This window comes from Carassius carassius, chromosome 29 (assembly GCF_963082965.1).
Source record: "Carassius carassius chromosome 29, fCarCar2.1, whole genome shotgun sequence".
NCBI classification, from domain to species: Eukaryota; Metazoa; Chordata; class Actinopteri; order Cypriniformes; family Cyprinidae; genus Carassius; species Carassius carassius.
Window position 1 is genome coordinate 22,089,923 of NC_081783.1, and position 24,067 is coordinate 22,113,989.

At 37.7% G+C, this 24,067-nt stretch overlaps 2 protein-coding genes across 7 annotated transcripts in view; both read right to left on the minus strand.

Annotated features, from left to right (window-relative positions):
- Positions 1 to 16,723, minus strand: part of LOC132109885 (protocadherin gamma-A12-like) — a 176,037-nt gene extending 159,314 nt beyond the window's left edge. Inside the window, exon 1 of one of the 6 annotated variants that reach the window (XM_059516292.1) lies at positions 14,211 to 16,723. In XM_059516292.1, coding sequence (XP_059372275.1) covers positions 14,211 to 16,619 — 2,409 coding nt within the window. In that variant the 5' untranslated portion in view covers positions 16,620 to 16,723. Of the gene's footprint in view, positions 1 to 6,531; positions 9,104 to 10,619; positions 13,120 to 14,210 lie in introns of those variants that run through there. The other 5 variants (XM_059516314.1, XM_059516309.1, XM_059516327.1 and 2 more) reach the window with 5 other exon arrangements.
- Positions 1,059 to 3,494, minus strand: LOC132109292 (protocadherin beta-15-like). Its single transcript, XM_059515304.1, has one exon. It carries the CDS (start codon positions 3,483 to 3,485, stop codon positions 1,059 to 1,061), a length of 2,427 nt encoding a protein of 808 aa, XP_059371287.1. The 5' UTR covers positions 3,486 to 3,494.
- Positions 16,724 to 24,067: the final 7,344 nt, after the last annotated feature.

A 24,067-nucleotide genomic window follows, 5' to 3' on the forward strand; every position in this document is an offset into this window, starting at 1 on the left:
CTTTAATCGCGCCACGGAAGAGAAATTATATCATTCATGAATGATTCACAAATTGTTTTCTTACTTAATTCAAAAGCAGAAACGTTTAATGAAAGGACAGGGTAACACAGGACCAAATTAAACAAAAAAATAGAAGAAAAAAATACTATAAACGGCAAATGGGTCTCAATTTAACTTTTCTTCTCACTATCGATAATTTAATGATTTAAAAAGGCGAATCACTCTATATGTAAAATTTCAGAGCTTAAAAATAAACTTATATATCAGAGAAAAGTCTGCAATACGACATGGTCTGTTTCATTAACAACAAATTGACTATAAACATGTACTTTCCATTCCTTTCAAAATACATCAAATTCAAACTTAAAAAATGTAAAACCACAAAGGAATAAAACAATCACAAAAACAGGCCGATCATCAATCATCCTACCAATTTCGATTCATTAATTTCCCTGCGGAGGCACATAAACATGATCTCAATATTCATAATATTTCGAAAATAGGACATAGATTACATTACATATGTAGGAGCAACAATCCTCAGAACAGTAAATACCAGTGCAGCACCATGGACAGCAACAGAGGAAACATCCGCTGTGCCATCTCCAATCTGACTGAAACGGATTTTTAAATGATTTTGCTGGCCAAAATATTACTGGTAACTGAATTGAATTCACTTTGTTAACTTCACATAAACTAGGCGTAGATGAGAGAAACGCAAAACATCATTCAATTACAAACGACAGAAACTAGAAAGACACAAAAATGGCTGTTAGAGAAAACGAAGACCCTGTAAGAACTATTATTTAGCAGGAGACAGACTTCGATTACTATGCAAGGTCACCAAACAACAATTTGTGAAAGATAGCTTAACTAATAATTGCTCCAACCTGACCATACAAATCTAAAAATAAATGATAAAAAGACCAGAGTACTTTCAGATTACAAATTGCTCTTTAAAAATGGTTTGTGTAAATAAAGTTCTTATATGTGTCACGAGATTATTTACAAGAACAGAGTTTCTTGTTAATGAAAGTCTATTTACTACATGAACACATTTAATCTGTTAACACACACATTATTTTAAAAAGCCATTTTATGAGTCCTACCTGAAACGAATTGACCATTTCAGCATCGAGTACTTCAAGATCATCCACAGCGGATTGAGTCTTTTTCAGAGTCAGGTCAGCAGTCAGTGTATCCTCATTATAAGATCTGACGAACTTGAAGTCACTAGTGCGCGAGCCCGTGGTCAGGTATGCGTCATAATTGTAAGTGCTGCGGAGAGTTCCCGCGCCCTCCACCTCTGCGTAATTTGGAGGAAGATACGCACTGGGAATGGCTACAGCTCCATCAAACAACAGTCTGGGCTTTCTCCTGCGACAAAACCTTACGGCCAGGATGATGATGATGAAGGTCAGGAAGAAAGTGGAAACGGATACCAGCGCGATGATCAAATAAAACGTCAGTTTGGAGCTGCTGTCGTCGCGAGACATGTCTTTCAGTTCTGGAACTTCAGCCAAGTTATCTGATATAAGTAAATACAATGCGCACGTGGCTGAGAGAGAGGGCTGTCCGTTATCTCTCACGGACACAATGAGGTTTTGTTTCATGTTGTCAGATTCAGAAATGTCCCGCTGCGTCCTGATCTCTCCGCTGTGGACACCGATAGTGAAAAGTCCCGGATCTGTCGCTTTAATAATGTGATACGAGAGCCACGCGTTCTGGCCAGAATCCGCGTCCACGGCGATCACCTTGGAGACCAGGGAGCGCGCCTGCGCAGCTTTGGGTACCATCTCGGTCATGAAGGAGTTTCCTCCCGGAGAGGGGTATAATATATGAGGGGAGTTGTCATTCTCATCTGTTACGAAGACACTCACGGTCACGTTACTGCTCAGAGGAGGAGAACCGTTGTCTCTGGCTAACACGAGCACTTTGAAACTTTTTAACTGTTCGTAATCAAACGACCTCACGGCATGAATGACCCCGGTGTCTCCGTTAATGGATAGAAAGGAGGACACCGGTGCGCCACTGAGATCAGAGGACAACAGAGAATAGACTACAGTGCCATTCTGTCTCCAGTCCGGGTCTGTAGCTGATACTGAACAAATAGTGGAGCCCGGTTTGTTATTTTCTTGCACATGAGCTCTGTAACTCTGCTCCTGAAATACAGGTGGATTATCATTCACGTCAGCTACAGTCAGGTGAATATTCTTAGTGGAAGATAAAGGCGGAGAGCCCTCATCAGTAGCAGTAATTGTAATATTATAATCAGAGAGCAGCTCGCGGTCTAATTCACCTGTGGTCACCAGAGAATAATAATTTTTGATTGAAGGTACGAGTTTAAATGGGACGTTTTGCTGAATGGAGCAGCGCACCTGTCCGTTATTCTCAGAGTCTCTGTCCTGCACATTAATGATGCCAACCTCTGTACCGGGTAACACATTCTCAGGAACAGGGATTTTGAGAGATTTGATCATAATTATAGGGACATTATCGTTGATATCAACAACATCAATAACCACAGCAGAGTAACTGGCTAAACCTTGGCCATCTTTAGCTTGAATTGGCAGCTCAATTGAGCTTTCTTCCTCATAATCAAGGAGACCTGTTAGTTTAATTTCACCAGACAATGAATCCAGCGAAAATGTTTTCATGTGGGTTTCAGGCAGATGTCCAAATTCATACATCACTTCTCCATTATGTCCTTCGTCAATATCGGTTGCAATTACTGTTTCCACTACAGTATCTAGAGGAGAATTTTCAGGCAGACTGACTTTATAGACGGCCTGACTAAAGACTGGAGCATTATCATTAGCATCCAGCACAGTGACGTGTATGGCTACAGTACCTGATCTCGGTGGAGTCCCTCCGTCTACCGCAGTGAGAATTAATGTTACCTCTTTCTGCTGCTCACGATCCAACTCTTTATTCAGCATGAGTTCGCCATATTTTCTTCCATTTTCCCGAGTAACTACGTTTAAAATAAAGTGGTCATTGTTTTGAAGTATATATGTTTGCACCGAATTCACACCAATATCCGCATCATGGGCCTCATCTAATAAGTAACGAGATCCTTTGTCTGCAGATTCGCTAATTTCGAAATTGATTAAGGTTTGTTTGAATAAAGGTGAATTATCATTTATATCTTGAATATTAAGAATAAAGCGATGCAGTTCCAAAGGATTTTCCAACACGAGCTCCTGTTTCATAACGCATGAAGCTTTCTTTCCACAAAGCCCCTCTCTGTCGATTCTCTCCGCTACGGTCAGTTCTCCAGTGTTCAAATTAATGTCACAGTATCGTTTTCTGTTTCCTTCCGTGTCAATGCGAGCATTACCAGATGAAAGTCTGTTCACATCAACCCCTAGATCTTTTGCTATATTTCCAATCACAGATCCGCGTTTCATCTCCTCTGGAAAAGAATAGCTCACATCTCCATTAGCGGTGTGCGCCATCAGCACGAAGAACAAAAACCCAAACATCTCAGAAGATTTTAAGATTATGTCTCTATATGTAAATGAACAAAAATGTATTCGAAGGTTAGCCACTTGTAAAGGACAGATGAAATTACAAAATCTAGTTCATGTTCTGTGTAAGAGGACAAAAGAGCAAGGCACCGCTCACCGTCGACGAATTTTACAGCCAGATGAGATGTCAGTCCTGTATATTAACTCATAAACAGGGTGGAGAGAAACAGTAATGTGATGGTCAACGGTTGCACTGGTGAACAGCGACACTACGAGTTCAATTATGAAACTGCATAAACTCATGCCTCTGATATGCAAAACTTGGATACAACGCTTACGATGCATAGGCTTATAAAATGACATACATACTTGTAGGATGTTACAAGGGAAGAAGCTAAAAATTCACATTTACAAGATACTCCGTAGTCTGTCCATGGCATGAAAATGAAAATACATGACGGACAATAAGTTAGAATGCATCAAGGCTTACCTTGATGTGTACTACCAACGTATGGTATAACAACTTTAAATCTAAATCGCTAAATCCAGTTTACAAGACATATGTGACCATGTGACAGTCTTTACAGATAAACAGATAGAATTTGCTCCAGCCTCTGTAGCATGACATTCTAGTTAGCTATTGCACAGTGTTTATAACTCCAACCAGACACTCTAACAATTACCAAATTACCAAACCGAATATTTATTTGTATGCTTACGTAGTAATTAGTAAGAGTTCATTATAATAATAATTATTATAATAATAATAATAATAATAATAATAATAATAATAATAATAATAATAATAATAATAAAAACACATTGACTGGTATACAGAAGTTTAATAACAGACCGGAAATGTTTCAAAGTGGAAAATATCACATTTCAAATTTGACAAAGAAGTAAATACAATATAATTTGCATGTTGATGCACACCTTGCACCACGAATGCTTGCAGAAATGTACTAAGTGCCAAACCGCAAATACCCAACAAAGTTCAACAACACTGCACTGCATGGCCCGTCAATCTTTAAGTGCCATGGAAGAGATTATCTCAATGGTAAATAATTCAAAAACTGTTTTCTGATATCATAAATAAATAATGCTCAAGCGGTTAATGAAATGGGTTACACAGGAAAAAACTTAAAAAAAGAAGAAAAAAAGAAAAAGAAAAACAGAGGAACATAAACATGAACTCAATATTCATATCATTTCGAAATTAAGAAATATAATAGAGATTACATGTATTGGAGCAACAATCCACAGAACAGTACATACCAGTGCAGCACCATGGACAGCAACAGGGGAAACCTAAGCTGCCATTACCAATATGTCTGAAACAGAGTTTTAAAAGATTTTGCTGGCAAAAAAATTCTGGTATCTGGATTGAATTAACTTAATTAGTTAACTTCACATAACTGAGGAATCGATAAGTGAAACTCGAAACTATATAAATACACCACAATCAATTATAGAAGGCTGCATTTATGAAAAAAAAACTCAGAGGTTTGTCAGCTGTTTTTTTTTTTGTAGTATTAGGTGTACTTGATAACATACAAAAAGTTTACCAAGGTTTTACTACTAGAAAGGTGTGATTTTCAAGATGGTGTCCAAGATGGGCAGGGAGCCCTTAAAATATTCTAAATAGCTTAGGAGCTCTACTATACTATAGACAATAAAAAAGAAAGAAACATTAAACACAGGATGGATGACTCTTCCTCAAACACACAATGACCCCAAACCTCATTTTTCAAGGCGCTACCTTCAAACTGGGACACCTTTATTGGCAAACTGGAACACTTAAAACACATTCAATTGTTATTCAAGTGTAGGCCTTATAAATTAAATACACAATAACAATATAAACAACAATATAAACAACAATAATATAAACATCACTTTTTTTAAGAAGGAGTGCAGGTACAGCAGATTCAACCCACCTGACTCAACCCCCTCCCTCGCCTGCCCACAAAATTTTATATTGGGTTAAATTTATTTCATACAAATTTTATAAAAAATAAAAAAGTAACCTTCATTAACATCTCTTCTTGTAAGAATTAATTGATTGCACACAGGCTTAATTTCATTTCTGTCTAGTCTGTCGGTCTCCGTGTCCTCTTTGCTTCACGATTTTTCTGTGCGTGAGAAAATGGATGTGTGGCATGAGAGCGTGTGAAAAGTGTTAATTGCGTGAGTCTCACAGTGAATGCGTGAGAGTTGGCGTAGTTTAAGTCAGTCTTTGTTGAAATATCTAGCTAACTAACTAAATGTATGAGGGACATATAAAAAGGGAACTCAATTCCTCCATTAGAATGACTTGAATGGCTGTCCCAGTTTGCCAGTAATACCCTGTCCCAACTTAACAATATGCTATTGGCAAACTGGGACAGTGTCAAAATCGCATAAAAAAACCCAAGAAGATTAATATGAATGTGATTTTTAAAAATTCTGATTCACCATTACATCCTATAACAAAATATATAACAATTACAAATGATCCATGAGTTGTTTTATTTTTATAACCTTAACATTATTTACCTCAGAATGCTATGTCATTTTACTTACCATCACAGTTCACTGCAATGTTGTTAAATATGATGTGCCACACCCCGGGAGTGATGTCATAGCCACAGAATTTTTTTTTTTTATCACATACTTGCTACTGATGAGCTCAGTGTTGATTTTTTGTAAAAAATAAAACATATTCATATAAAGATATAAATTATTAAGCTTAACTGTCCCACTTTACCCATTGTCCCACTTTACCAGTATTCACCCTATATCTGAAGGCAGATTTCGATAACTGTGCAAGCTCAGCAAACAACCAAAAAAAAAAAAAGAAAAAAGAAAAAAGAAAATTAAATAAAAAAAGAAAATTCGTGAAAGATGACCACACACATCAAACAATAAATTATAAAAATACCAAAGTAAGTAGGACTACTTTTAGATTAAAAATTGGCCCTTAAATGTTAATTGTATAAAATAGTAAATTTAGTACATAAACACATTTGATGTAACGTACATTATGGTATACTTTTTAAAAAGTGATTTTTAGTCTTACCTGAAACGAATCGTTCATTTCCGCATTGAGTCCTTCAAGATCATCCACAGCGGATTGAGTCTTTTTCAGAGTCAGGTCAGCAGTCAGTGTATCCTCATTATAAGATCTGACGAACTTGAAGTCACTAGTGCGCGAGCCCGTGGTCAGGTATGCGTCATAATTGTAAGTGCTGCGGATGGTTCCCGCGCCCTCCACATCTGCGTAATTTGGAGGCAGATACGCGCTGGGAATGGCTACAGCTCCATCAAACAACAGTCTGGGCTTTCTCCTGCGACAAAACCTTACGGCCAGGATGATGATGATGAAGGTCAGGAAGAAAGTGGAAACGGACACCAGCGCGATGATCAAATAAAACGTCAGTTTGGAGCTGCCTTCGTCACGAGACATGTCTTTCAGTTCTGGAACTTCAGCCAAGTTATCTGATATAAGTAAATACAATGCGCACGTGGCTGAGAGAGAGGGCTGTCCGTTATCTCTCACGGACACAATGAGGTTCTGTTTCATGCTGTCAGATTCAGAAATGTCCCGCTGCGTCCTGATCTCTCCGCTGTGGACACCGATAGTGAAAAGTCCCGGATCTGTCGCTTTAATAATGTGATACGAGAGCCACGCGTTTTGGCCGGAATCTGCGTCCACGGCGATCACCTTGGAGACCAGGGAGCGCGCCTGCGCAGCTTTGGGTACCATCTCGGTCATGAAGGAGTTTCCTCCCGGAGAGGGGTATAATATCTGAGGTGAGTTGTCATTCTCATCCGTTATGAAGACACTCACGGTCACGTTACTGCTCAGAGGAGGAGAACCGTTGTCTCTGGCTAACACGAGCACTTTGAAACTTTTTAACTGTTCGTAATCAAACGACCTCACGGCATGAATGACCCCGGTGTCTCCGTTAATGGAAAGAAAGGAGGACACCGGTGCGCCACTGAGATCAGAGGACAACAGAGAATAGACTACAGTGCCATTCTGTCTCCAGTCCGGGTCTGTAGCTGATACTAAACAAATAGAGGAGCCAGGTTTGTTATTTTCTTGCACATGAGCTCTGTAACTCTGCTCCTGAAATACAGGTGGATTATCATTCACGTCAGCTACAGTCAGGTGAATATTCTTAGTGAAAGATAAAGGCGGAGAGCCCTCATCAGTAGCAGTAATTGTAATATTATAATCAGAGAGCAGCTCGCGGTCTAATTCACCTGTGGTCACCAGAGAATAGTAATTTTTGATTGAAGGTACAAGTTTAAATGGGACGTTTTGCTGAATGGAGCAGCGCACCTGTCCGTTATTCTCAGAGTCTCTGTCCTGCACATTAATGATGCCAACCTCTGTACCGGGTAACACATTCTCAGGAACAGGACTGTTAAGAGAACTTGCTACTATTATAGGGGTGTTATCATTGACATCAATAACGTCTATTATTACTGTACAATGACTGGCTAGCCCTTGACCATCTTTAGCTTGAATCGGCAGTTCTATTGAACTCTCCTCCTCAAAATCCACGAGTCCTTTTAGTTTAATCTCTCCAGACACTGTATCAAGAAAAAACAATTGCCGGATTGTTTCGGATAAATGACTAAATGCATATGTCACTTCTCCATTTTGTCCCTCGTCAGCATCAGTAGCACTCACTGTCACCACTACAGTATCTAGAGGAGAATTTTCAGGCAGACTGACTTTATAGACGGCCTTACTAAAGACTGGAGCATTATCATTAGCATCCAGCACAGTGACGTGTATGGCTACATTACCTGATCTCGGTGGAGTCCCTCCGTCTACCGCAGTGAGAATTAATGTCACCTCTTTCTGCTGCTCACGATCTAACTCTTTATTCAGCACGAGCTCACCATATTTTCTTCCATTTTCCCTGGTTAGTACATTAAGAATAAAGTGTTCACTATCTTGAAGCGTATATGATTGCACATAATTCCGACCAATATCGGCATCATGAGCCTCATCTAATAAGTAACGAGATCCTTTGACTGCAGATTCTTGTATTTCGAATTTAACGACACTCTCTGTGAACTGTGGTGAATTATCATTTATGTCTTCAATATTTAGAAGGAAGCGATGCAGTTCTAGAGGGCTTTCAAGGACAAGCTCCTGGTTTATGACACATGAAGCTTTCTTTCCACAAAGTGCCTCTCTGTCGATTCTCTCCGCTACGATCAGTTCTCCAGTGTTCAAATTAATTTCACAGTATCGTTTTCTGTTACCTTCGGTATCAATTCGAGCCTTACGAGATGACAGTCTGTTCACTTCAAGTCCGAGATCCTTTGCTATATTTCCAATCACAGATCCTCGTTTCATCTCCTCTGGAAAAGAATAGCTCACGTTTCCATTAGCGGTGTGCGCCATCAGCACGAAGAACAAAAGGCCAAACATCTCGCAAGCAACGCGTAACCTTTGGAATTCTTCAGATATTAAGCAGAAATTAAATCCAACAACAAAACGAAAAATGTAAAATCAAAATAAGACAAATCGAAAGGAGTACACTATTTGACGATCAGTCACTTTCGACGATTTTCTACAACGAGAAGAGCTTGAAGCCATGTGTATGACATCATGAACGGGGCGGAAAATGTGTATTAAAGACACACACTGTTTTGCAGGTAAACAGCGACACTATGAGTTAAAATAAGAAACTGCATTAAGTTCTTATCCTATAGAATTGAATGCCATCACACACAAAGAACGCGTGTTGTATACTTCGCAAAAAATACATATTTTTATGCAACTGTGTAGCAAAACTAAATCCAGAAGCAACATTCTTTTAAAAGATTAATTCACCCAGTAATGACATTTTTGTCATTTACTCACCCTTATGTCGTCCCAAATCTGTATAAATTTCGGTCTTATGTTGAACACAAGAGAAGATATTTTGAAGAATATTTAAGTGCCAAACAGTTGTTGATCGTTACTGACTTGCATACTAGGCAAAGAAATATCACGGAAATCAATGGGGTCCATCAACTTTTTGATTAAAACATTATTAAAAATATATTCTATCACGTTTTACATGAGAAAGAAAATCATACAGGTTTGGAACGACATGAGGGTGTGTAAATGATGACAAAAAAAAAATGGGTGAACTATTAAAGTGCGAGAGATAAAGAAGGCTTCACTATGTATGTTATTAAAATCAAACAAACAAATATAGAGGGATAGAGAGCTATACATACAAAATACACAAAACCAATAGTAAATAGCAGTGCAGAACCATGGACAGCAACGCGGGAAACCTGTGCTATGTTATTTCCTATCAGATTAAAAACAAGTTTAAAAGATTTAGCTCAAGGAAACGTTACTAACATATGAACTTAATTCTCGTTCTAAAGTAACTGCATAGAAAAATGACAAATACAAAAGTAAAACCATTTAAATAGCAATATTTTATCACAGACAATCACAAATGGAAGACTCTATAAGGACACCAATACTGATGACTGACATGTTTCTGCTAAAGCATTCGTCAACGGAATGAGACGGAAGTCCTTGAAATCATTAAAAGACGACTTACAAACTACTTTTACAGCTTGACTTCAAAATGAGTCAAAACGAGTGGCAAAAAAGTACTACCGCATTAATGACCAGATGAAGGGTAAAAAAAATTCCAACCCGATCTCGCGACAATTCGTACATTTTTCACGGGGTGGCTTATTATTCTTACGAATTCGTACGACCATTTTTGCCAAATCGTACGTATTTTACGAGTTGCACAATTCGTATGATTTTGTACGAATGACCTACACCTAACCCCGCCCCTAAACCTAACCGTCACTGGGGTTTAGACAAATAGTATAAAATCGTACGAGTGAGGTTCGTACGAATTCGTACGAATAAGCCACCTCGTAAAATACGTACGAATTGGTCGTGAGATAGCGTTGAAAATTTCACTTATACCATCAATATGTTGTTACTACAAACTGACCCTATTCATATGTCTACAATCAAGCATTTGACTGAGCCACGTAAACCCCTAATAAATAAATAAATAACTAAAGCTTGCTAAAGAAATCAGTTAGATGAAAACACAAATATTACATGTAAAAAAATAAATCCACCCAATTATTTTTAAAGAAATATTCAAGTCCTACCTGAAACGAATTGCTAATTTCCGCATCGAGTACTTCAAGATCATCCGCAGCAGATTGAGTTTTTTTCAGAGTCAGGTCAGCAGTCAGTGTATCCTCATTATAGGATCTGACGAACTTGAAGTCACTAGTGCGCGAGCCCGTGGTCAGATATGCGTCATAATTGTAAGTGCTGCGGAGAGTTCCCGCGCCCTCCACATCTGCGTAATTTGGCGGCAGATACGCGCTGGGAACGGCTACAGCTCCATCAAACAACAGTCTGGGCTTTCTCCTGCGACAAAATCTCACGGCCAGGATGATGATGATGAAGGTCAGGAAGAAAGTGGAAACGGACACCAGCGCGATGATCAAATAAAAGGTCAGTTTGGAGCTGCTCTCGTCGCGAGACATGTCTTTCAGTTCCGGAACTTCAGCCAAGTTATCTGATATAAGTAAATACAATGCGCACGTGGCTGAGAGAGAGGACTGTCCGTTATCTCTAACGGACACAATGAGGTTCTGTTTCATGGTGTCAGATTCAGAAATGTCCCGCTGCGTCCTGATCTCTCCGCTGTGGACACCGATAGTGAAAAGTCCCGGATCTGTCGCTTTAATAATGTGATATGAGAGCCACGCGTTCTGGCCAGAATCCGCGTCCACGGCGATCACCTTGGAGACCAGGGAGCGCGCCTGCGCAGCTTTGGGTACCATCTCGGTCATGAAGGAGTTTCCTTCCGGAGAGGGGTATAATATCTGAGGGGAGTTGTCATTCTCATCCGTTATGAAGACACTCACGGTCACGTTACTGCTCAGAGGAGGAGAACCGTTGTCTCTGGCTAACACGAGCACTTTAAAACTTTTCAGCTGTTCGTAATCAAACGACCTCACGGCATGAATGACCCCGGTGTCTCCGTTAATGGAAAGAAAGGAGGACACCGGTGCGCCACTGAGATCAGAGGACAACAAAGAATAAACTACAGTGCCATTCTGTCTCCAGTCCGGGTCTGTAGCTGATACTGAACAAATAGAGGAGCCAGGTTTGTTATTTTCTTGCACATGAGCTTTGTAACTCTGCTCCTGAAATACAGGTGGATTATCATTCACGTCAGCTACAGTCAGGTGAATATTCTTAGTGGAAGATAAAGGCGGAGAGCCCTCATCAGTAGCAGTAATTGTAATATTATAATCAGAGAGCAGCTCGCGGTCTAATTCACCTGTGGTCACCAGAGAATAATATTTCTTGATCGAAGGTACGAGTTTAAATGGGACGTTTTGCTGAATGGAGCAGCGCACCTGTCCGTTATTCTCAGAGTCTCTGTCCTGCACATTAATGACGCCCACCTCAGTACCGGGTAACACATTCTCGGGAACAGGAATGTTTACATACTTAAGTATTACTATAGGGGCGTTATCATTTACATCAATAACATCAATTAATACAGAACAATGACTGGCTAACCCTTGACCATCTCTGGCTTGAATTGGCAGTTCAATTGAACTCACATCCTCATAATCAATCAGCCCTGTTAGTTTAATCTCTCCAGATAAGGAATTAAGAGAAAATATTTCCAAAAGCCGATGGGATAAATGGCCAAATTCATATGTCAATTCTCCATTTTGTCCCTCGTCAGCATCAGTAGCGCTCACTGTCACCACTACAGTATCTAGAGGAGAATTTTCAGGCAGACTGACTTTATAGACGGCCTGACTAAAGACTGGAGCATTATCATTAGCATCCAGCACAGTGACGTGTATGGCTACAGTACCTGATCTCGGTGGAGACCCGCCGTCTACCGCAGTGAGAATTAATGTTACCTCTTTCTGCTGCTCACGATCCAACTCTTTATTAAGAACTAGCTCTCCATATTTTCTTCCATTTGCACGCGTTAGTACACTAAGAAGAAAGTGTTCGTTTTCTTGCAACATGTATGACTGCACTGCATTCAAACTAGTATCTGCATCATGAGCCTCATCTAATAAGTAACGAGAACCTTTAAGTGCCGATTCCTGTATTTCAAATTTGATAACACTTTGTTTAAACTGTGGTGAATTATCATTTATGTCCTCAATATTGAAAATGACTCGATGCAAACCTAAAGGATTTTCTAGCACAAGCTCCTGGTTTATGACACATGACGATTTCTTTTCACAAATCTCCTCTCTGTCGATTCTCTCCGCAACGATCAGTTCTCCAGTATTCAGATTAATGTCGCAGTATCGTTTTCTGTTACCTTCAATATCAATACGAGCCTTCCCGGTGAGCATTCTTTTTACATCGAGCCCGAGATCCTTTGCTATATTTCCAATCACAGATCCGTGTTTCATCTCCTCTGGAAAAGAATAGCTCACGTCTCCATTAGCGGTGTGCGCCATCAGCACGAAGAACAAAAGACCAAACATCTCACTAGGCACGCCGAACCTTTGTAATGCCTCAGATGTTAAGCAGAAATTAAATCCAGAAATATAACAAAGCACATGTAAAGCAGAAATATGCTTAAAACTAAACAGAACAAAAACGAACAAAGTCAGTCAGGCAAGGTCAAGGATTCTTTATCACAAACACAGCTTTAAGTAATGTGAATGACATCACAAGAAGGGTGGAGAGATGTCTACTAAAGACACACATGCTTTTGCAGGTGAACAGCGACACAGCGAGTTGAAATACGAAACTGCATAACATTGATATTTACTAAATTATTAAGTGAGAAAACATCAAACTGGTGTGTGTGTGTGTGTGTGTGTGTGTGTGTGTGTGTGTGTGTGTGTGTACTTATTATTATTATTATTATTATTACTATTATTATTATTATTATTATTATTATTAAATGTAGCTCAGATAATTTTTTGCAACCACTTACTTTAAAAACATTTAACATATATATATATATATATATATATATATATATATATATATATATATATATATATATATATATATATATATATATATATATATATATATATATATATTCAGTGCAGTAAATTATCCTTATCTGAAAATGTAACAATGCAAATAGATTTATGTTTAGGGTTTTGGGATAGAAAATATAGTTTGGTCAGTATAAAAGTAATAAAAGCCTATGGAAAGTCCTCACAATTTACAGAAACGAACGTGTGTGTTTGACCTTTCCAGTTCGAGTAAGACAGCGATTAAAATAATTTGCTGAACAGAATATTACCAACATTTCAACTGAATTCCCTTAAAAAGCTTACTTCACATTAAGGAAACGTTGAAGAGAGAAACACAAAACTCATTAAAATACCAACGTTTTAGAACAAACTTCATTACAAACAGCACACTATACAGTATGTGGACACAACCAGGTATTAGACAAGATGGCAAATTAACTTTCTGGCAACTTCATTTCTTTGTCCCCTAAAAGGCCACAATTCAAATTCACAATATAAGAAATAAACAAATAATTGCATTTTTCGTGAAACAAGGCCTCACGACTCCTCATACATACCAGAAAAAGTGCACTTAATGCAGCTACTTTTCCGATTTCAAACTGCCCTTCAAAATTGTCAATGTGTCTGCAGTTATAAGTTCAAAAATTAAATAAGTTCAACAATAAGTTCAAAATTAAATAAAATAAAATGAAGACTAAGTCCTACCTGAAACGAATCGACCATTTCCGCATCGAGTCCTTCAAGATCATCCACAGCGGATTGAGTCTTTTTCAGAGTCAGGTCAGCAGTCAGTGTATCCTCATTATAAGATCTGACGAACTTGAAGTCACTAGTGCGCGAGCCCGTGGTCAGGTATGCGTCATAATTGTAAGTGCTGCGGAGAGTTCCCGCGCCCTCCACATCTGCGTAATTTGGAGGCAGATACGCGCTGGGAATAGCTACAGCTCCATCAAACATCAGTCTGGGCTTTCTCCTGCGACAAAACCTCACGGCAAGGATGATGATGATGAAGGTAAGGAAGAAAGTGGAAACGGACACCAGCGCGATGATCAAATAAAACGTCAGTTTGGAGCTGCTCTCGTCGCGAGACATGTCTTTCAGTTCTGGAACTTCAGCCAAGTTATCTGATATAAGTAAATACAATGCGCACGTGGCTGAGAGAGAGGTCTGTCCGTTATCTCTCACGGACACAATGAGGTTCTGTTTCATGTTGTCAGATTCAGAAATGTCCCGCTGCGTCCTGATCTCTCCGCTGTGGACACCGATAGTGAAAAGTCCCGGATCTGTCGCTTTAATAATGTGATACGAGAGCCACGCGTTCTGGCCAGAATCCGCGTCCACGGCGATCACCTTGGAGACCAGGGAGCGCGCCTGCGCAGCTTTGGGTACCATCTCGGTCATGAAGGAGTTTCCTCCCGGAGAGGGGTATAATATCTGAGGGGAGTTGTCATTCTCGTCCGTTATGAAGACACTCACGGTCACGTTACTGTTCAGAGGAGGAGAACCGTTGTCTCTGGCTAACACGAACACTTTGAAACTTTTCAGCTGTTCGTAATCAAATGACCTCACGGCATGAATGACCCCGGTGTCTCCGTTAATGGATAGAAAGGAGGACACCGGTGCGCCACTGAGATCAGAGGACAACAGAGAATAAACTACAGTGCCATTCTGTCTCCAGTCCGGGTCTGTAGCTGATACTGAACAAATAGAGGAGCCAGGTTTATTATTTTCTTGCACATGAGCTCTGTAACTCTGCTCCTGAAATACAGGTGGATTATCATTCACGTCAGCTACAGTCAGGTGAATATTCTTAGTGGAAGATAAAGGCGGAGAGCCCTCATCAGTAGCAGTAATTGTAATATTATAATCAGAGAGCAGCTCGCGGTCTAATTCACCTGTGGTCACCAGAGAATAGTAATTTTTGATTGAAGGCACGAGTTTAAATGGGACGTTTTGTTGAATGGAGCAGCGCACCTGTCCGTTATTCTTAGAGTCTCTGTCCTGCACATTAATGATGCCAACCTCTGTACCGGGTAACACATTCTCAGGAACGGGGGTATTCAAAGACTTAATCACTATAATGGGGGCATTATCATTAACATCGGTAATTTCTATAATTACTTTGGTGTCTGAAGAAAGACCAAAGCCATCCTTTCCCTCAATAAGCATCTCATATTTTAATTGCTCCTCAAAATCAATGGGGCCTTTAACTTTAATCTCTCCACTGTTCTCATTCAGATTAAATAATGCTTTCGCAGTTTCGGAAATACGACTAAATTCATACGTCACTTCTCCATTTTGTCCCTCGTCAGCATCAGTAGCGCTCACTGTCACCACTACAGTATCTAGAGGAGAATTTTCAGGCAGACTGACTTTATAGACGGCCTGACTAAAGACTGGAGCATTATCATTAGCATCCAGCACAGTGACGTGTATGGCTACAGTACCTGATCTCGGTGGAGACCCGCCGTCTACCGCAGTGAGAATTAATGTCAGTTGTTTTTGCTGCTCACGGTCCAGCTCTTTTTCTAAAACTAACTCAATATTTTTGCCACCATCCGCCTTTGTACTTACAGATAAAAGAAAATGGTCATTCTTTTCAATGGTATAGCTTTGTACTCCATTATTTCCTATGTCTGCATCATGAGCCTCATTCACGCGGAACCGAGCGCCTTTCACAGCGTTCTCACTTATCTCAAGCTTTATTACATCTTTAGGAAATGCTGGTGTGTTGTCATTAATATCTTGTATTTGTATCGTCACACGATGCATCGCCAAAGGGTGTTCTAGAACTAATTCGAAATTAAGAGCACAGGAAATTCTTTCATTGCATAATCCCTCTCTGTCAATTCTCTCCGCTACGATCAGTTCTCCAGTATTCAGATTAATGTCACAGTATCGTTTTCTGTTACCTTCAGTATCAATTCGGGCCTTACGAGATGACAGTCTGTTAACATCGAGCCCGAGATCCTTTGCTATATTTCCAATCACAGATCCGCGTTTAATCTCCTCTGGAAAAGAATAGCTCACATCTCCATAAGCGGTGTGCGCCATCAGCACGAAGAACAAAAGACAAAACATCTCAGCAGCAGCACTGGTGCCTATTAAATCCATATCGGGGAGAAAAAAATACAACGAAAAATACTTGTTATAAAATCAACATGTAAAATAAAACATTTGTCTGAACTATATTTAGAAAACTAGATGGTAAATAAAGAGATTGGAGACTGTGTCTACGTTTTGCTACGATGTGAGCTAGAAGCCCGAAACATGACATCAGGAACAGGGTGGAGTATGAAGTACAAAATGAAATAAAATTATTTTAATGGTGAACAGCGACACTGTGAGTTAAACTGAGAAACTGCATAACGTTCATAATAATATACTGTACAGTGGAGGAAAACTCTGGATTTTATGATATAGATATAAAAATAACAAATTGATATTTAACATGCTAGATAGTTAAAAAGCAAAACATAAACTGTACAGAGACAGGCTTTCTATTAAAAGTCATTCATTTTTCATTTTTTAAGTCTTGTGCTGAAGTGAAAGCTACTAAAGTGAGAATTTGAAATCTTAAAAGTATTCAATATAACTACATCGGGGTGAGGAATACAAAATTTCCACCTATTAAAACTATTTAATGCACATACATTTTGCTATAGACATAAGGTGAGACGAGATAGGTAATTTAACTGCAATTGGATGCACAACTTTAAAAATAATATGAAAAGGAAAACAAAAATATCAAATTTCTCAAAAAAAAAAAAAAAAAAAAGAATGTATAAATCCAAATCCTTTTTTTCCTTATCAGTCCTTCCAGGATCACCCACAACACAGACTACTGCACAACTTGGAGGGAGATATGCGCTGGGAATGGCTGAAACTTCAAACAATTTATTCAGTTCATTAAATCTGAAGATTGAGACAGAAGTACAATCAGAAAGTAAACAATCAGAATACCATCAGAAAATTAGTAACTGTTGACGTTTTATGACAGCATGCGAGTTAAATTAAAGAAATATCTATGAAAGGATGAAAAAAAAATACTTTCACTTAATGACTTCACAAAATGACTGTAATGCTCAAGAACACAAATCCCACTCATAGAGATTCAAATGCCACAACGGTATAAAGCTGCATTATAATAAAATAATGATTCACTGTGCGGGACCATGGACAGCGCCACGCTGGAAGTTAATTCAATATTAATAACATTGATGAGAATACAAAACTGGACAAAAATATCACTAACAATATACTCTCTCCAACAGTGAATTACAATCTAAAATGTAAACTGGCAAAGTACAGTTTACTGACATTAGAATTTACAGTGCAGTAAAAAATTTCAGATGAAAGCTTATTATTGCCACATACTTTATAAGACTAATTGCTTGATGATTTGAGAAACACTTTTGTTATTTGAAATTGACATACAAACAAACACACACCTACTTTTATTGCTCTGCCCTCAAATTCATAAACATGCAGTGCAACACAAGCAAATAATAGGCACATCAGACAGCGTTCCAGTTACTAGCTAATATTACAACAACAGTATATATTGGTTATGTGAAGCACAGTAAAACCAATGTTCAGGTGTGGAAGAAAATAGGTATTGCAACAGCTCTTTAATATGAGCAACAATCCAATTATTAATGAATAGCCTGCAGCATTTAAAATACAATGGAAAACGCATATAATAAGCCTTCTACACAGTATGAAACTATGAAACAATAGAGCAAACTATAAAAAGACATTTTACCTGAAACAAATCTGCTTACTGAAATTTTAAGAGTCAGGTCTTGGGGAAAGGCAGAAACGATTCCCACTCCGAGAGTAAATCGAATAGACGGTACATTTGTTGAAGTTATTCTTTTAGGTTTAGTGCTGTTTTAACTCACAGGGCCGGCCGTGTCACTGTATTTTGGATTATGTTGTTAAAATACATAAACTATATTTCACTACTGACCATATATCCTTGCTGTTCCACTTTTTAATAGAGGAGCAGAGAGCAGATGGAGCAGAGCAGCGGCGCGCAGTGAGTCAGGCTAGAATTACATGTTAATCTCCTGCATCTCACGTCAAACAGTTCATACACCTGCATGCCAGATGTAGAGCGAGGCTGAGCCTGAACACATCATTATTATTATTATGCAGAATATTTATTATACAACTTGTTCTGAAAAAAAAAAAAAATCTGGTGAATCTGGGATACTCTGTAAAACAGAAAATGTGTGTGGATTTATTGCTAAAAGAAAACTAAAAATTACGTTACAGTATAAGTTGATGATAATCATCCAATATATATATACCTTAAAATAAATGTAAGCTTTTATTTTAACAATTTCAAGAGAAAAACTGTGTGTATGTGACCACAAGTTTTGCAACACAATGCAGTGAGATTCCAGAGAACTGTATTACACAAACAAACAAACAAACAACACCGATCATTCAAATACAGCGTGCATCACAACCATAATATTATTATTTTAATACTAATGCTAATTAACAGTAACCTACTGTACTTACCCACAAATCGGGAGTAGGGGAGTATAGGCTTATGTGTTTTTTGAATTAACTCGTTAATTACCCCAAAGAATGGGTAGACGTATTTATTTGCTAAAATACACAGACGCAATGAATAAATAAATATCACATATTTAGAAGTTTATTTTAAAACGCAAAGTTAACGAATAAATAAATATTTTTAAGCACGTGCACTTTCCCAACACTAGAAACGCCAGGTAATTAAAAGTTCTAGACAAATGTGGTCTTGCATGCTCATTAAACACTTGGGACTCCGGGACTTTTACAGGAAACGTGTTATAGGCCTATAACTAGTCAAGTGGTTAAGAACAAAGACCGCAGTTGTTAGTATTTGGACGGGGTGTGTGTCTAAATGTGAAGTGGAGCGCAGCTAATGAAGAAATAGGAAGTTCAGTTTAGAAAAGCACTGTCTACATACACTATAAAAGCATAATTTGCGCTATTTTTATTTGCACACCAAGCAAAACTCAAATAAAATTGATTAATGAATTAATTGAAATTAAAAAGTATTAGGCTTGTTGAGATGCGTCTCGTCTTGCTTGACATGTAGGCGAGAATAGGCGGCTGCAGCGAAGGAAGGAGTGAAATAAGCGCAGTCAAGACGGACAGTTCTGATCTCTCGAAATGGAACTGAAATCTATGAGATCAAAAGCAGATGTCGCTTTATTCACACTCATGCGCTGTGCTGCTGATAAAAAATATATAATTTCAGTTGCTTTTATATTAAAATAAAAATGATGAAGACTCTCAAAGTGCTAGATATTACATTAGTCGTATTTATATATATAAACACATCTCACACAGAGATCGCACTGTTATAGTGTCTGGGAATATCCATTAATAATTCAAACACATAATCATGAAATCAGATAATAATAATAATAATAATAATAATAATAATAATAATATCAATAATAAAAATCGATTCGCAGTCGTTTCCAGTCATGCTTTTGATATGCAACTGCCTCGACTGCACAGTCCGACACAGCCGCCTCCCCGTTGCATACGTCAGCGTGACATCAGAGCACGTCGGACGTAACTCGGACACTCATGCATTTCGCGGTGATCACCGGTGATCGGTTCTGAGGTGATTCTTCTCATCTCACGTGATCAAACACCGACGTCATTCTGTTTTGAGGACCTGCAAAATGAAATTATCTAAACTATATCATTAGTAAAAACGCATCTCGTATATCAATACATATTGCCAACTTCTCAGTTTTGTATGATAAATTATATGCATTAAAGTTCATAAATAACCGGCCTAATCTTTCCCACTTAATTATTTATTTTATTTTATATTGTCATTTAAGTATATGACAGTTGTATGAATTCTCATTATTTCTGTTTTCAAATTTCGTAATTAATAATAAAGGTATAAAACAAGATATATAGGACAGACAGGATAGCTTCTCATTTCCTTATTCTGAATTCATAAACTTCAAACGTGAACGTGAAATGCTTACAGGCAGTGGCGCTGTTTAGCCGCACAGAAATATAAGCAAACTCAGTTTCTCAATGTGTGTGTTTCAGTCTCCCTGATATAGATACCAGATGCTGAGAAGGGGGGTTAAAAAGAAAGGAAATGTTCATTAGTTATGAACAAGACTCATAAAGACACACAACACTGAAGGCTGAGATTAAGTCATGAGTTAATAGTGGTTTCCTGAACAGCTTACAGCATCTTTTTTATCGACATCCATGTCCATTTTGACAGCCGAAGAGATGTGATTATTTACGTTGAATCTGTATTTAATTAAACTGATTTTTAACTTTGTAACTTATTATTATTATTATTTTACATTTCAACAAAATGCAGCTCCATTTGTCTATGTCCTGTCCATTGAAATTCAGATTTTCTCAGTTTTACAGACTTGCATGCATATTTTGTGCATCTCATAATCTTTAGTAAACACCTTTAGTAAGCAATCAACTGAAGTGGGGTTCATGACACTTTAAGCTAGTTGCTGTTAATGAGTTTAGCTTTAATATGAGTAGAAGAATAATATTAAAAAAAAGCTGCAACCAATAGTTTTCCTTTGCGCTCTTATAATTTTACACCAGATTTATTCCTCTTCAGCTTTTCTTCCTAAGGAACCCACAATTGTACATACACAATACGCTTGCACAGCCCTCCTGTTCCAACTCGTGTAGTGATTGAGAGTGCACATCAAGGTAAATGTTCTAACCTGTACATTTATTCTGTTCCCTGTGGTGGATGGCAGTTTATGCAAGAGTTTCATCTCTGATTTGTGGCAACCGTTCATTTAGCCGTGTCTTTGATTTGCAAGTGCGTAGTCTCAGCAGGATATGCATGCTGAGTCATTCAAGCTTAAAAGAGCAGAACAGAAGAAACAAAAACACTCACCTCACCTCACCTTACCTTACCTCACCCCCCCCCCCCCACCCCGATGAACTGTTATAGACAGGCATCCCATAGGCTTAGCTGTTACCTTACACAATGGGTGTGCTGCTGAAAACAAGCATAAAATCAAGGAAACCTCACTTCAGAAAACAGATGTGAATCAGTCATCGATGGGCCTGATTAACATGAATTAAATTAATACATACAGATGAGTATTAATGACCACACTGAAATGTTACACCTGGAAATAAACTGTTTTAGAAATTTCCTGGAATTAAGAGAAAAGTGAAAATAATAAATATTTGAGGTTTCTAGGTAACTAAAAAAGCAAATCTTAAATACTATATAAATATAAATATATATATATATATATATATATATATATATATATATATATATATATATATATATATATATATATATATATATATATATATATATATATATATATATATATATATAATTACTGTCATTGGAGGACAAACTCTTGGCTCAGTAAAGGTAGAACTACCCAAGAATATTATGTTCTGTGCTCTATAAATTTCAGCAATGTCCTTTACATACTGTATATAATTGTATTAATAATATACTTTTGATATCATAAATGTATGATACTTTGATATTAATTTGTAGTTTAATTCCAGAATAATCTGTATTATTATTATTATTAGTAGTAGTAGTAGTAGTAGTAGTAGTTGTAGTAGTAGTAGTAGTATAATAATATATTGTCCTGAATTTCAGATTATTATCTATTTTAGTTTAGTTTAAGTTTTAGTTTTAGTTCAACATTTTTTTATTACTGCATTTGTGACCTGCTGTGCTGTAATGCCGCTCTACTGCCTTTGGCCATCACTAACTCATTGTAATGTTGTTTGTTTTTTTCTCACCACAAGCAGCCAAAATTAGAATATATTTAAAACACAAACTGGTCACAACCCATAAATAACTGCTTCTGGGTGTAGTATACAGCTCCCATGAGAACAACTCTAGTTTATGAGGTTAAATGGGTGGAGCCTCTAGAACTCTTATGAAGTTATGAGACTGTCAGCAATAATAGCACAGTCTGGACCAGTACCTCTCTCTACATATTGTCACCTTTATGTCTGTTCAGACACTCAATTCTGAATTGAATTGTTGCCATGGAAGTTCACCACATCATTGTAGTAACCATAGAAACAGCCTCCAAGATCAAATAAAAGAGAGGGTGCTGAGAAGTTTTTTATTTTTATTTTTTTCTGTTGGCAAATTTACAAGCTGAACTCTTGAACCTCCCCCATGCACCAACAAAGATACACACTCACTCACCCACTTTCTCTGATGTTAGATTAAAGCTGATTTTGAATATATGGAACAGAACAATCATCATAACTTTTTCTGAGATGTCATGTTTTAAATGGTTGGAAGTAGCATCAAATCAAAGAAAGCAATGCATAAATGGTACACACATTTATACTATGACCTTCCGTTAACCTCACAGAGGTGCTGGAAACAGTACCGTCATTAGCATGAACAGCAGACACTCCTGGAAAGAGAATGATTTCAGATCTAGATGTCTGCATTAGGAAATCTCTCAGTGAATTCTAATCATGATTACTGTCATCAAAGAGGAACACTTAGGGGCAGATGAGTAGAGAGAAGTGTGCTAAATCTGAACCTTCACACATACAATACAGTCACACTTATCTAGATTGTTGGCTGAGAAGCTCTGCTTGTCAAAGCTGATATAGATTAAATGTCTGTCTGTGGTGTCGTAACTGCATCACAATCTATTTCTATATCTATATCTATGGCCATTCTATAATTTAGGGTATATTTCACATCAGAAGAAAGGTATAAAAACAATATTCCTTCTCATTAACTGTTGGTTATTGAAAACTGTTGGTTTCAGTTGAAAAATTGTATTGTAGGTAAGTTTCAGGTGGTGTGACAGAAGTTTTGTGGACATGAGTACAGTTAAATATTTTCTAATTTGAAATTAATTTACTTTCTATAGTATTTAGATAATACATTAGATAATAAATTTTTAGAAATGAATTTAATATAATCTCTACTTTAACCGTTTTTATTCATTATTTTGAATTCTGTAGCTTAAGGTATACAAAGGCAATTTCAAGCAAACCAAGAAAAGGGTACACAAAATATATGTGTGAGATTATAATATATATTATCTTGGTTTAAATCTATTTCTGAAGAATACTGTCAGAAAATAAATAAACAAAATAAATGACCCAAATATCAAGCCAGAGCAAGTAGGGTTCTCGCTCTCTCTCTCGCTTCTCCAGACTTCCTTGCAGTAGAGGATGTTCTAGTAGTTCCTTGCAGTCATTGGTTCTCCATTGTACACCAAAGCCATTTATTTTTGGCTGCTGACACAAATACCACCAGCTAAATGTTTCTGATTAAAGCATATCATTATAAATTTAACATTTGGCTCACAGACACAGAAACACTGACAATATGTCACATTCTTAAGAAAGAAAAGTTTATTTAGTGATTTATAAACAAAACACATTACCACTTTTCCATCATAATGAAAAGAATAAAATAAAAAAGTAAAGAGAAAAACGAAAAGAAATGGAGGTCACTAATTCACCATCACATATTGATGAGCACGTGTACAAAAGAAGAGGGTTTTACAACAGATGAG

Bases quoted from the DNA above. Each gene is read 5' to 3' on its own strand.
- LOC132109292 (XM_059515304.1), bottom strand. From the start codon at position 3,485: ATGTTTGGGTTTTTGTTCTTCGTGCTGATGGCGCACACCGCTAATGGA.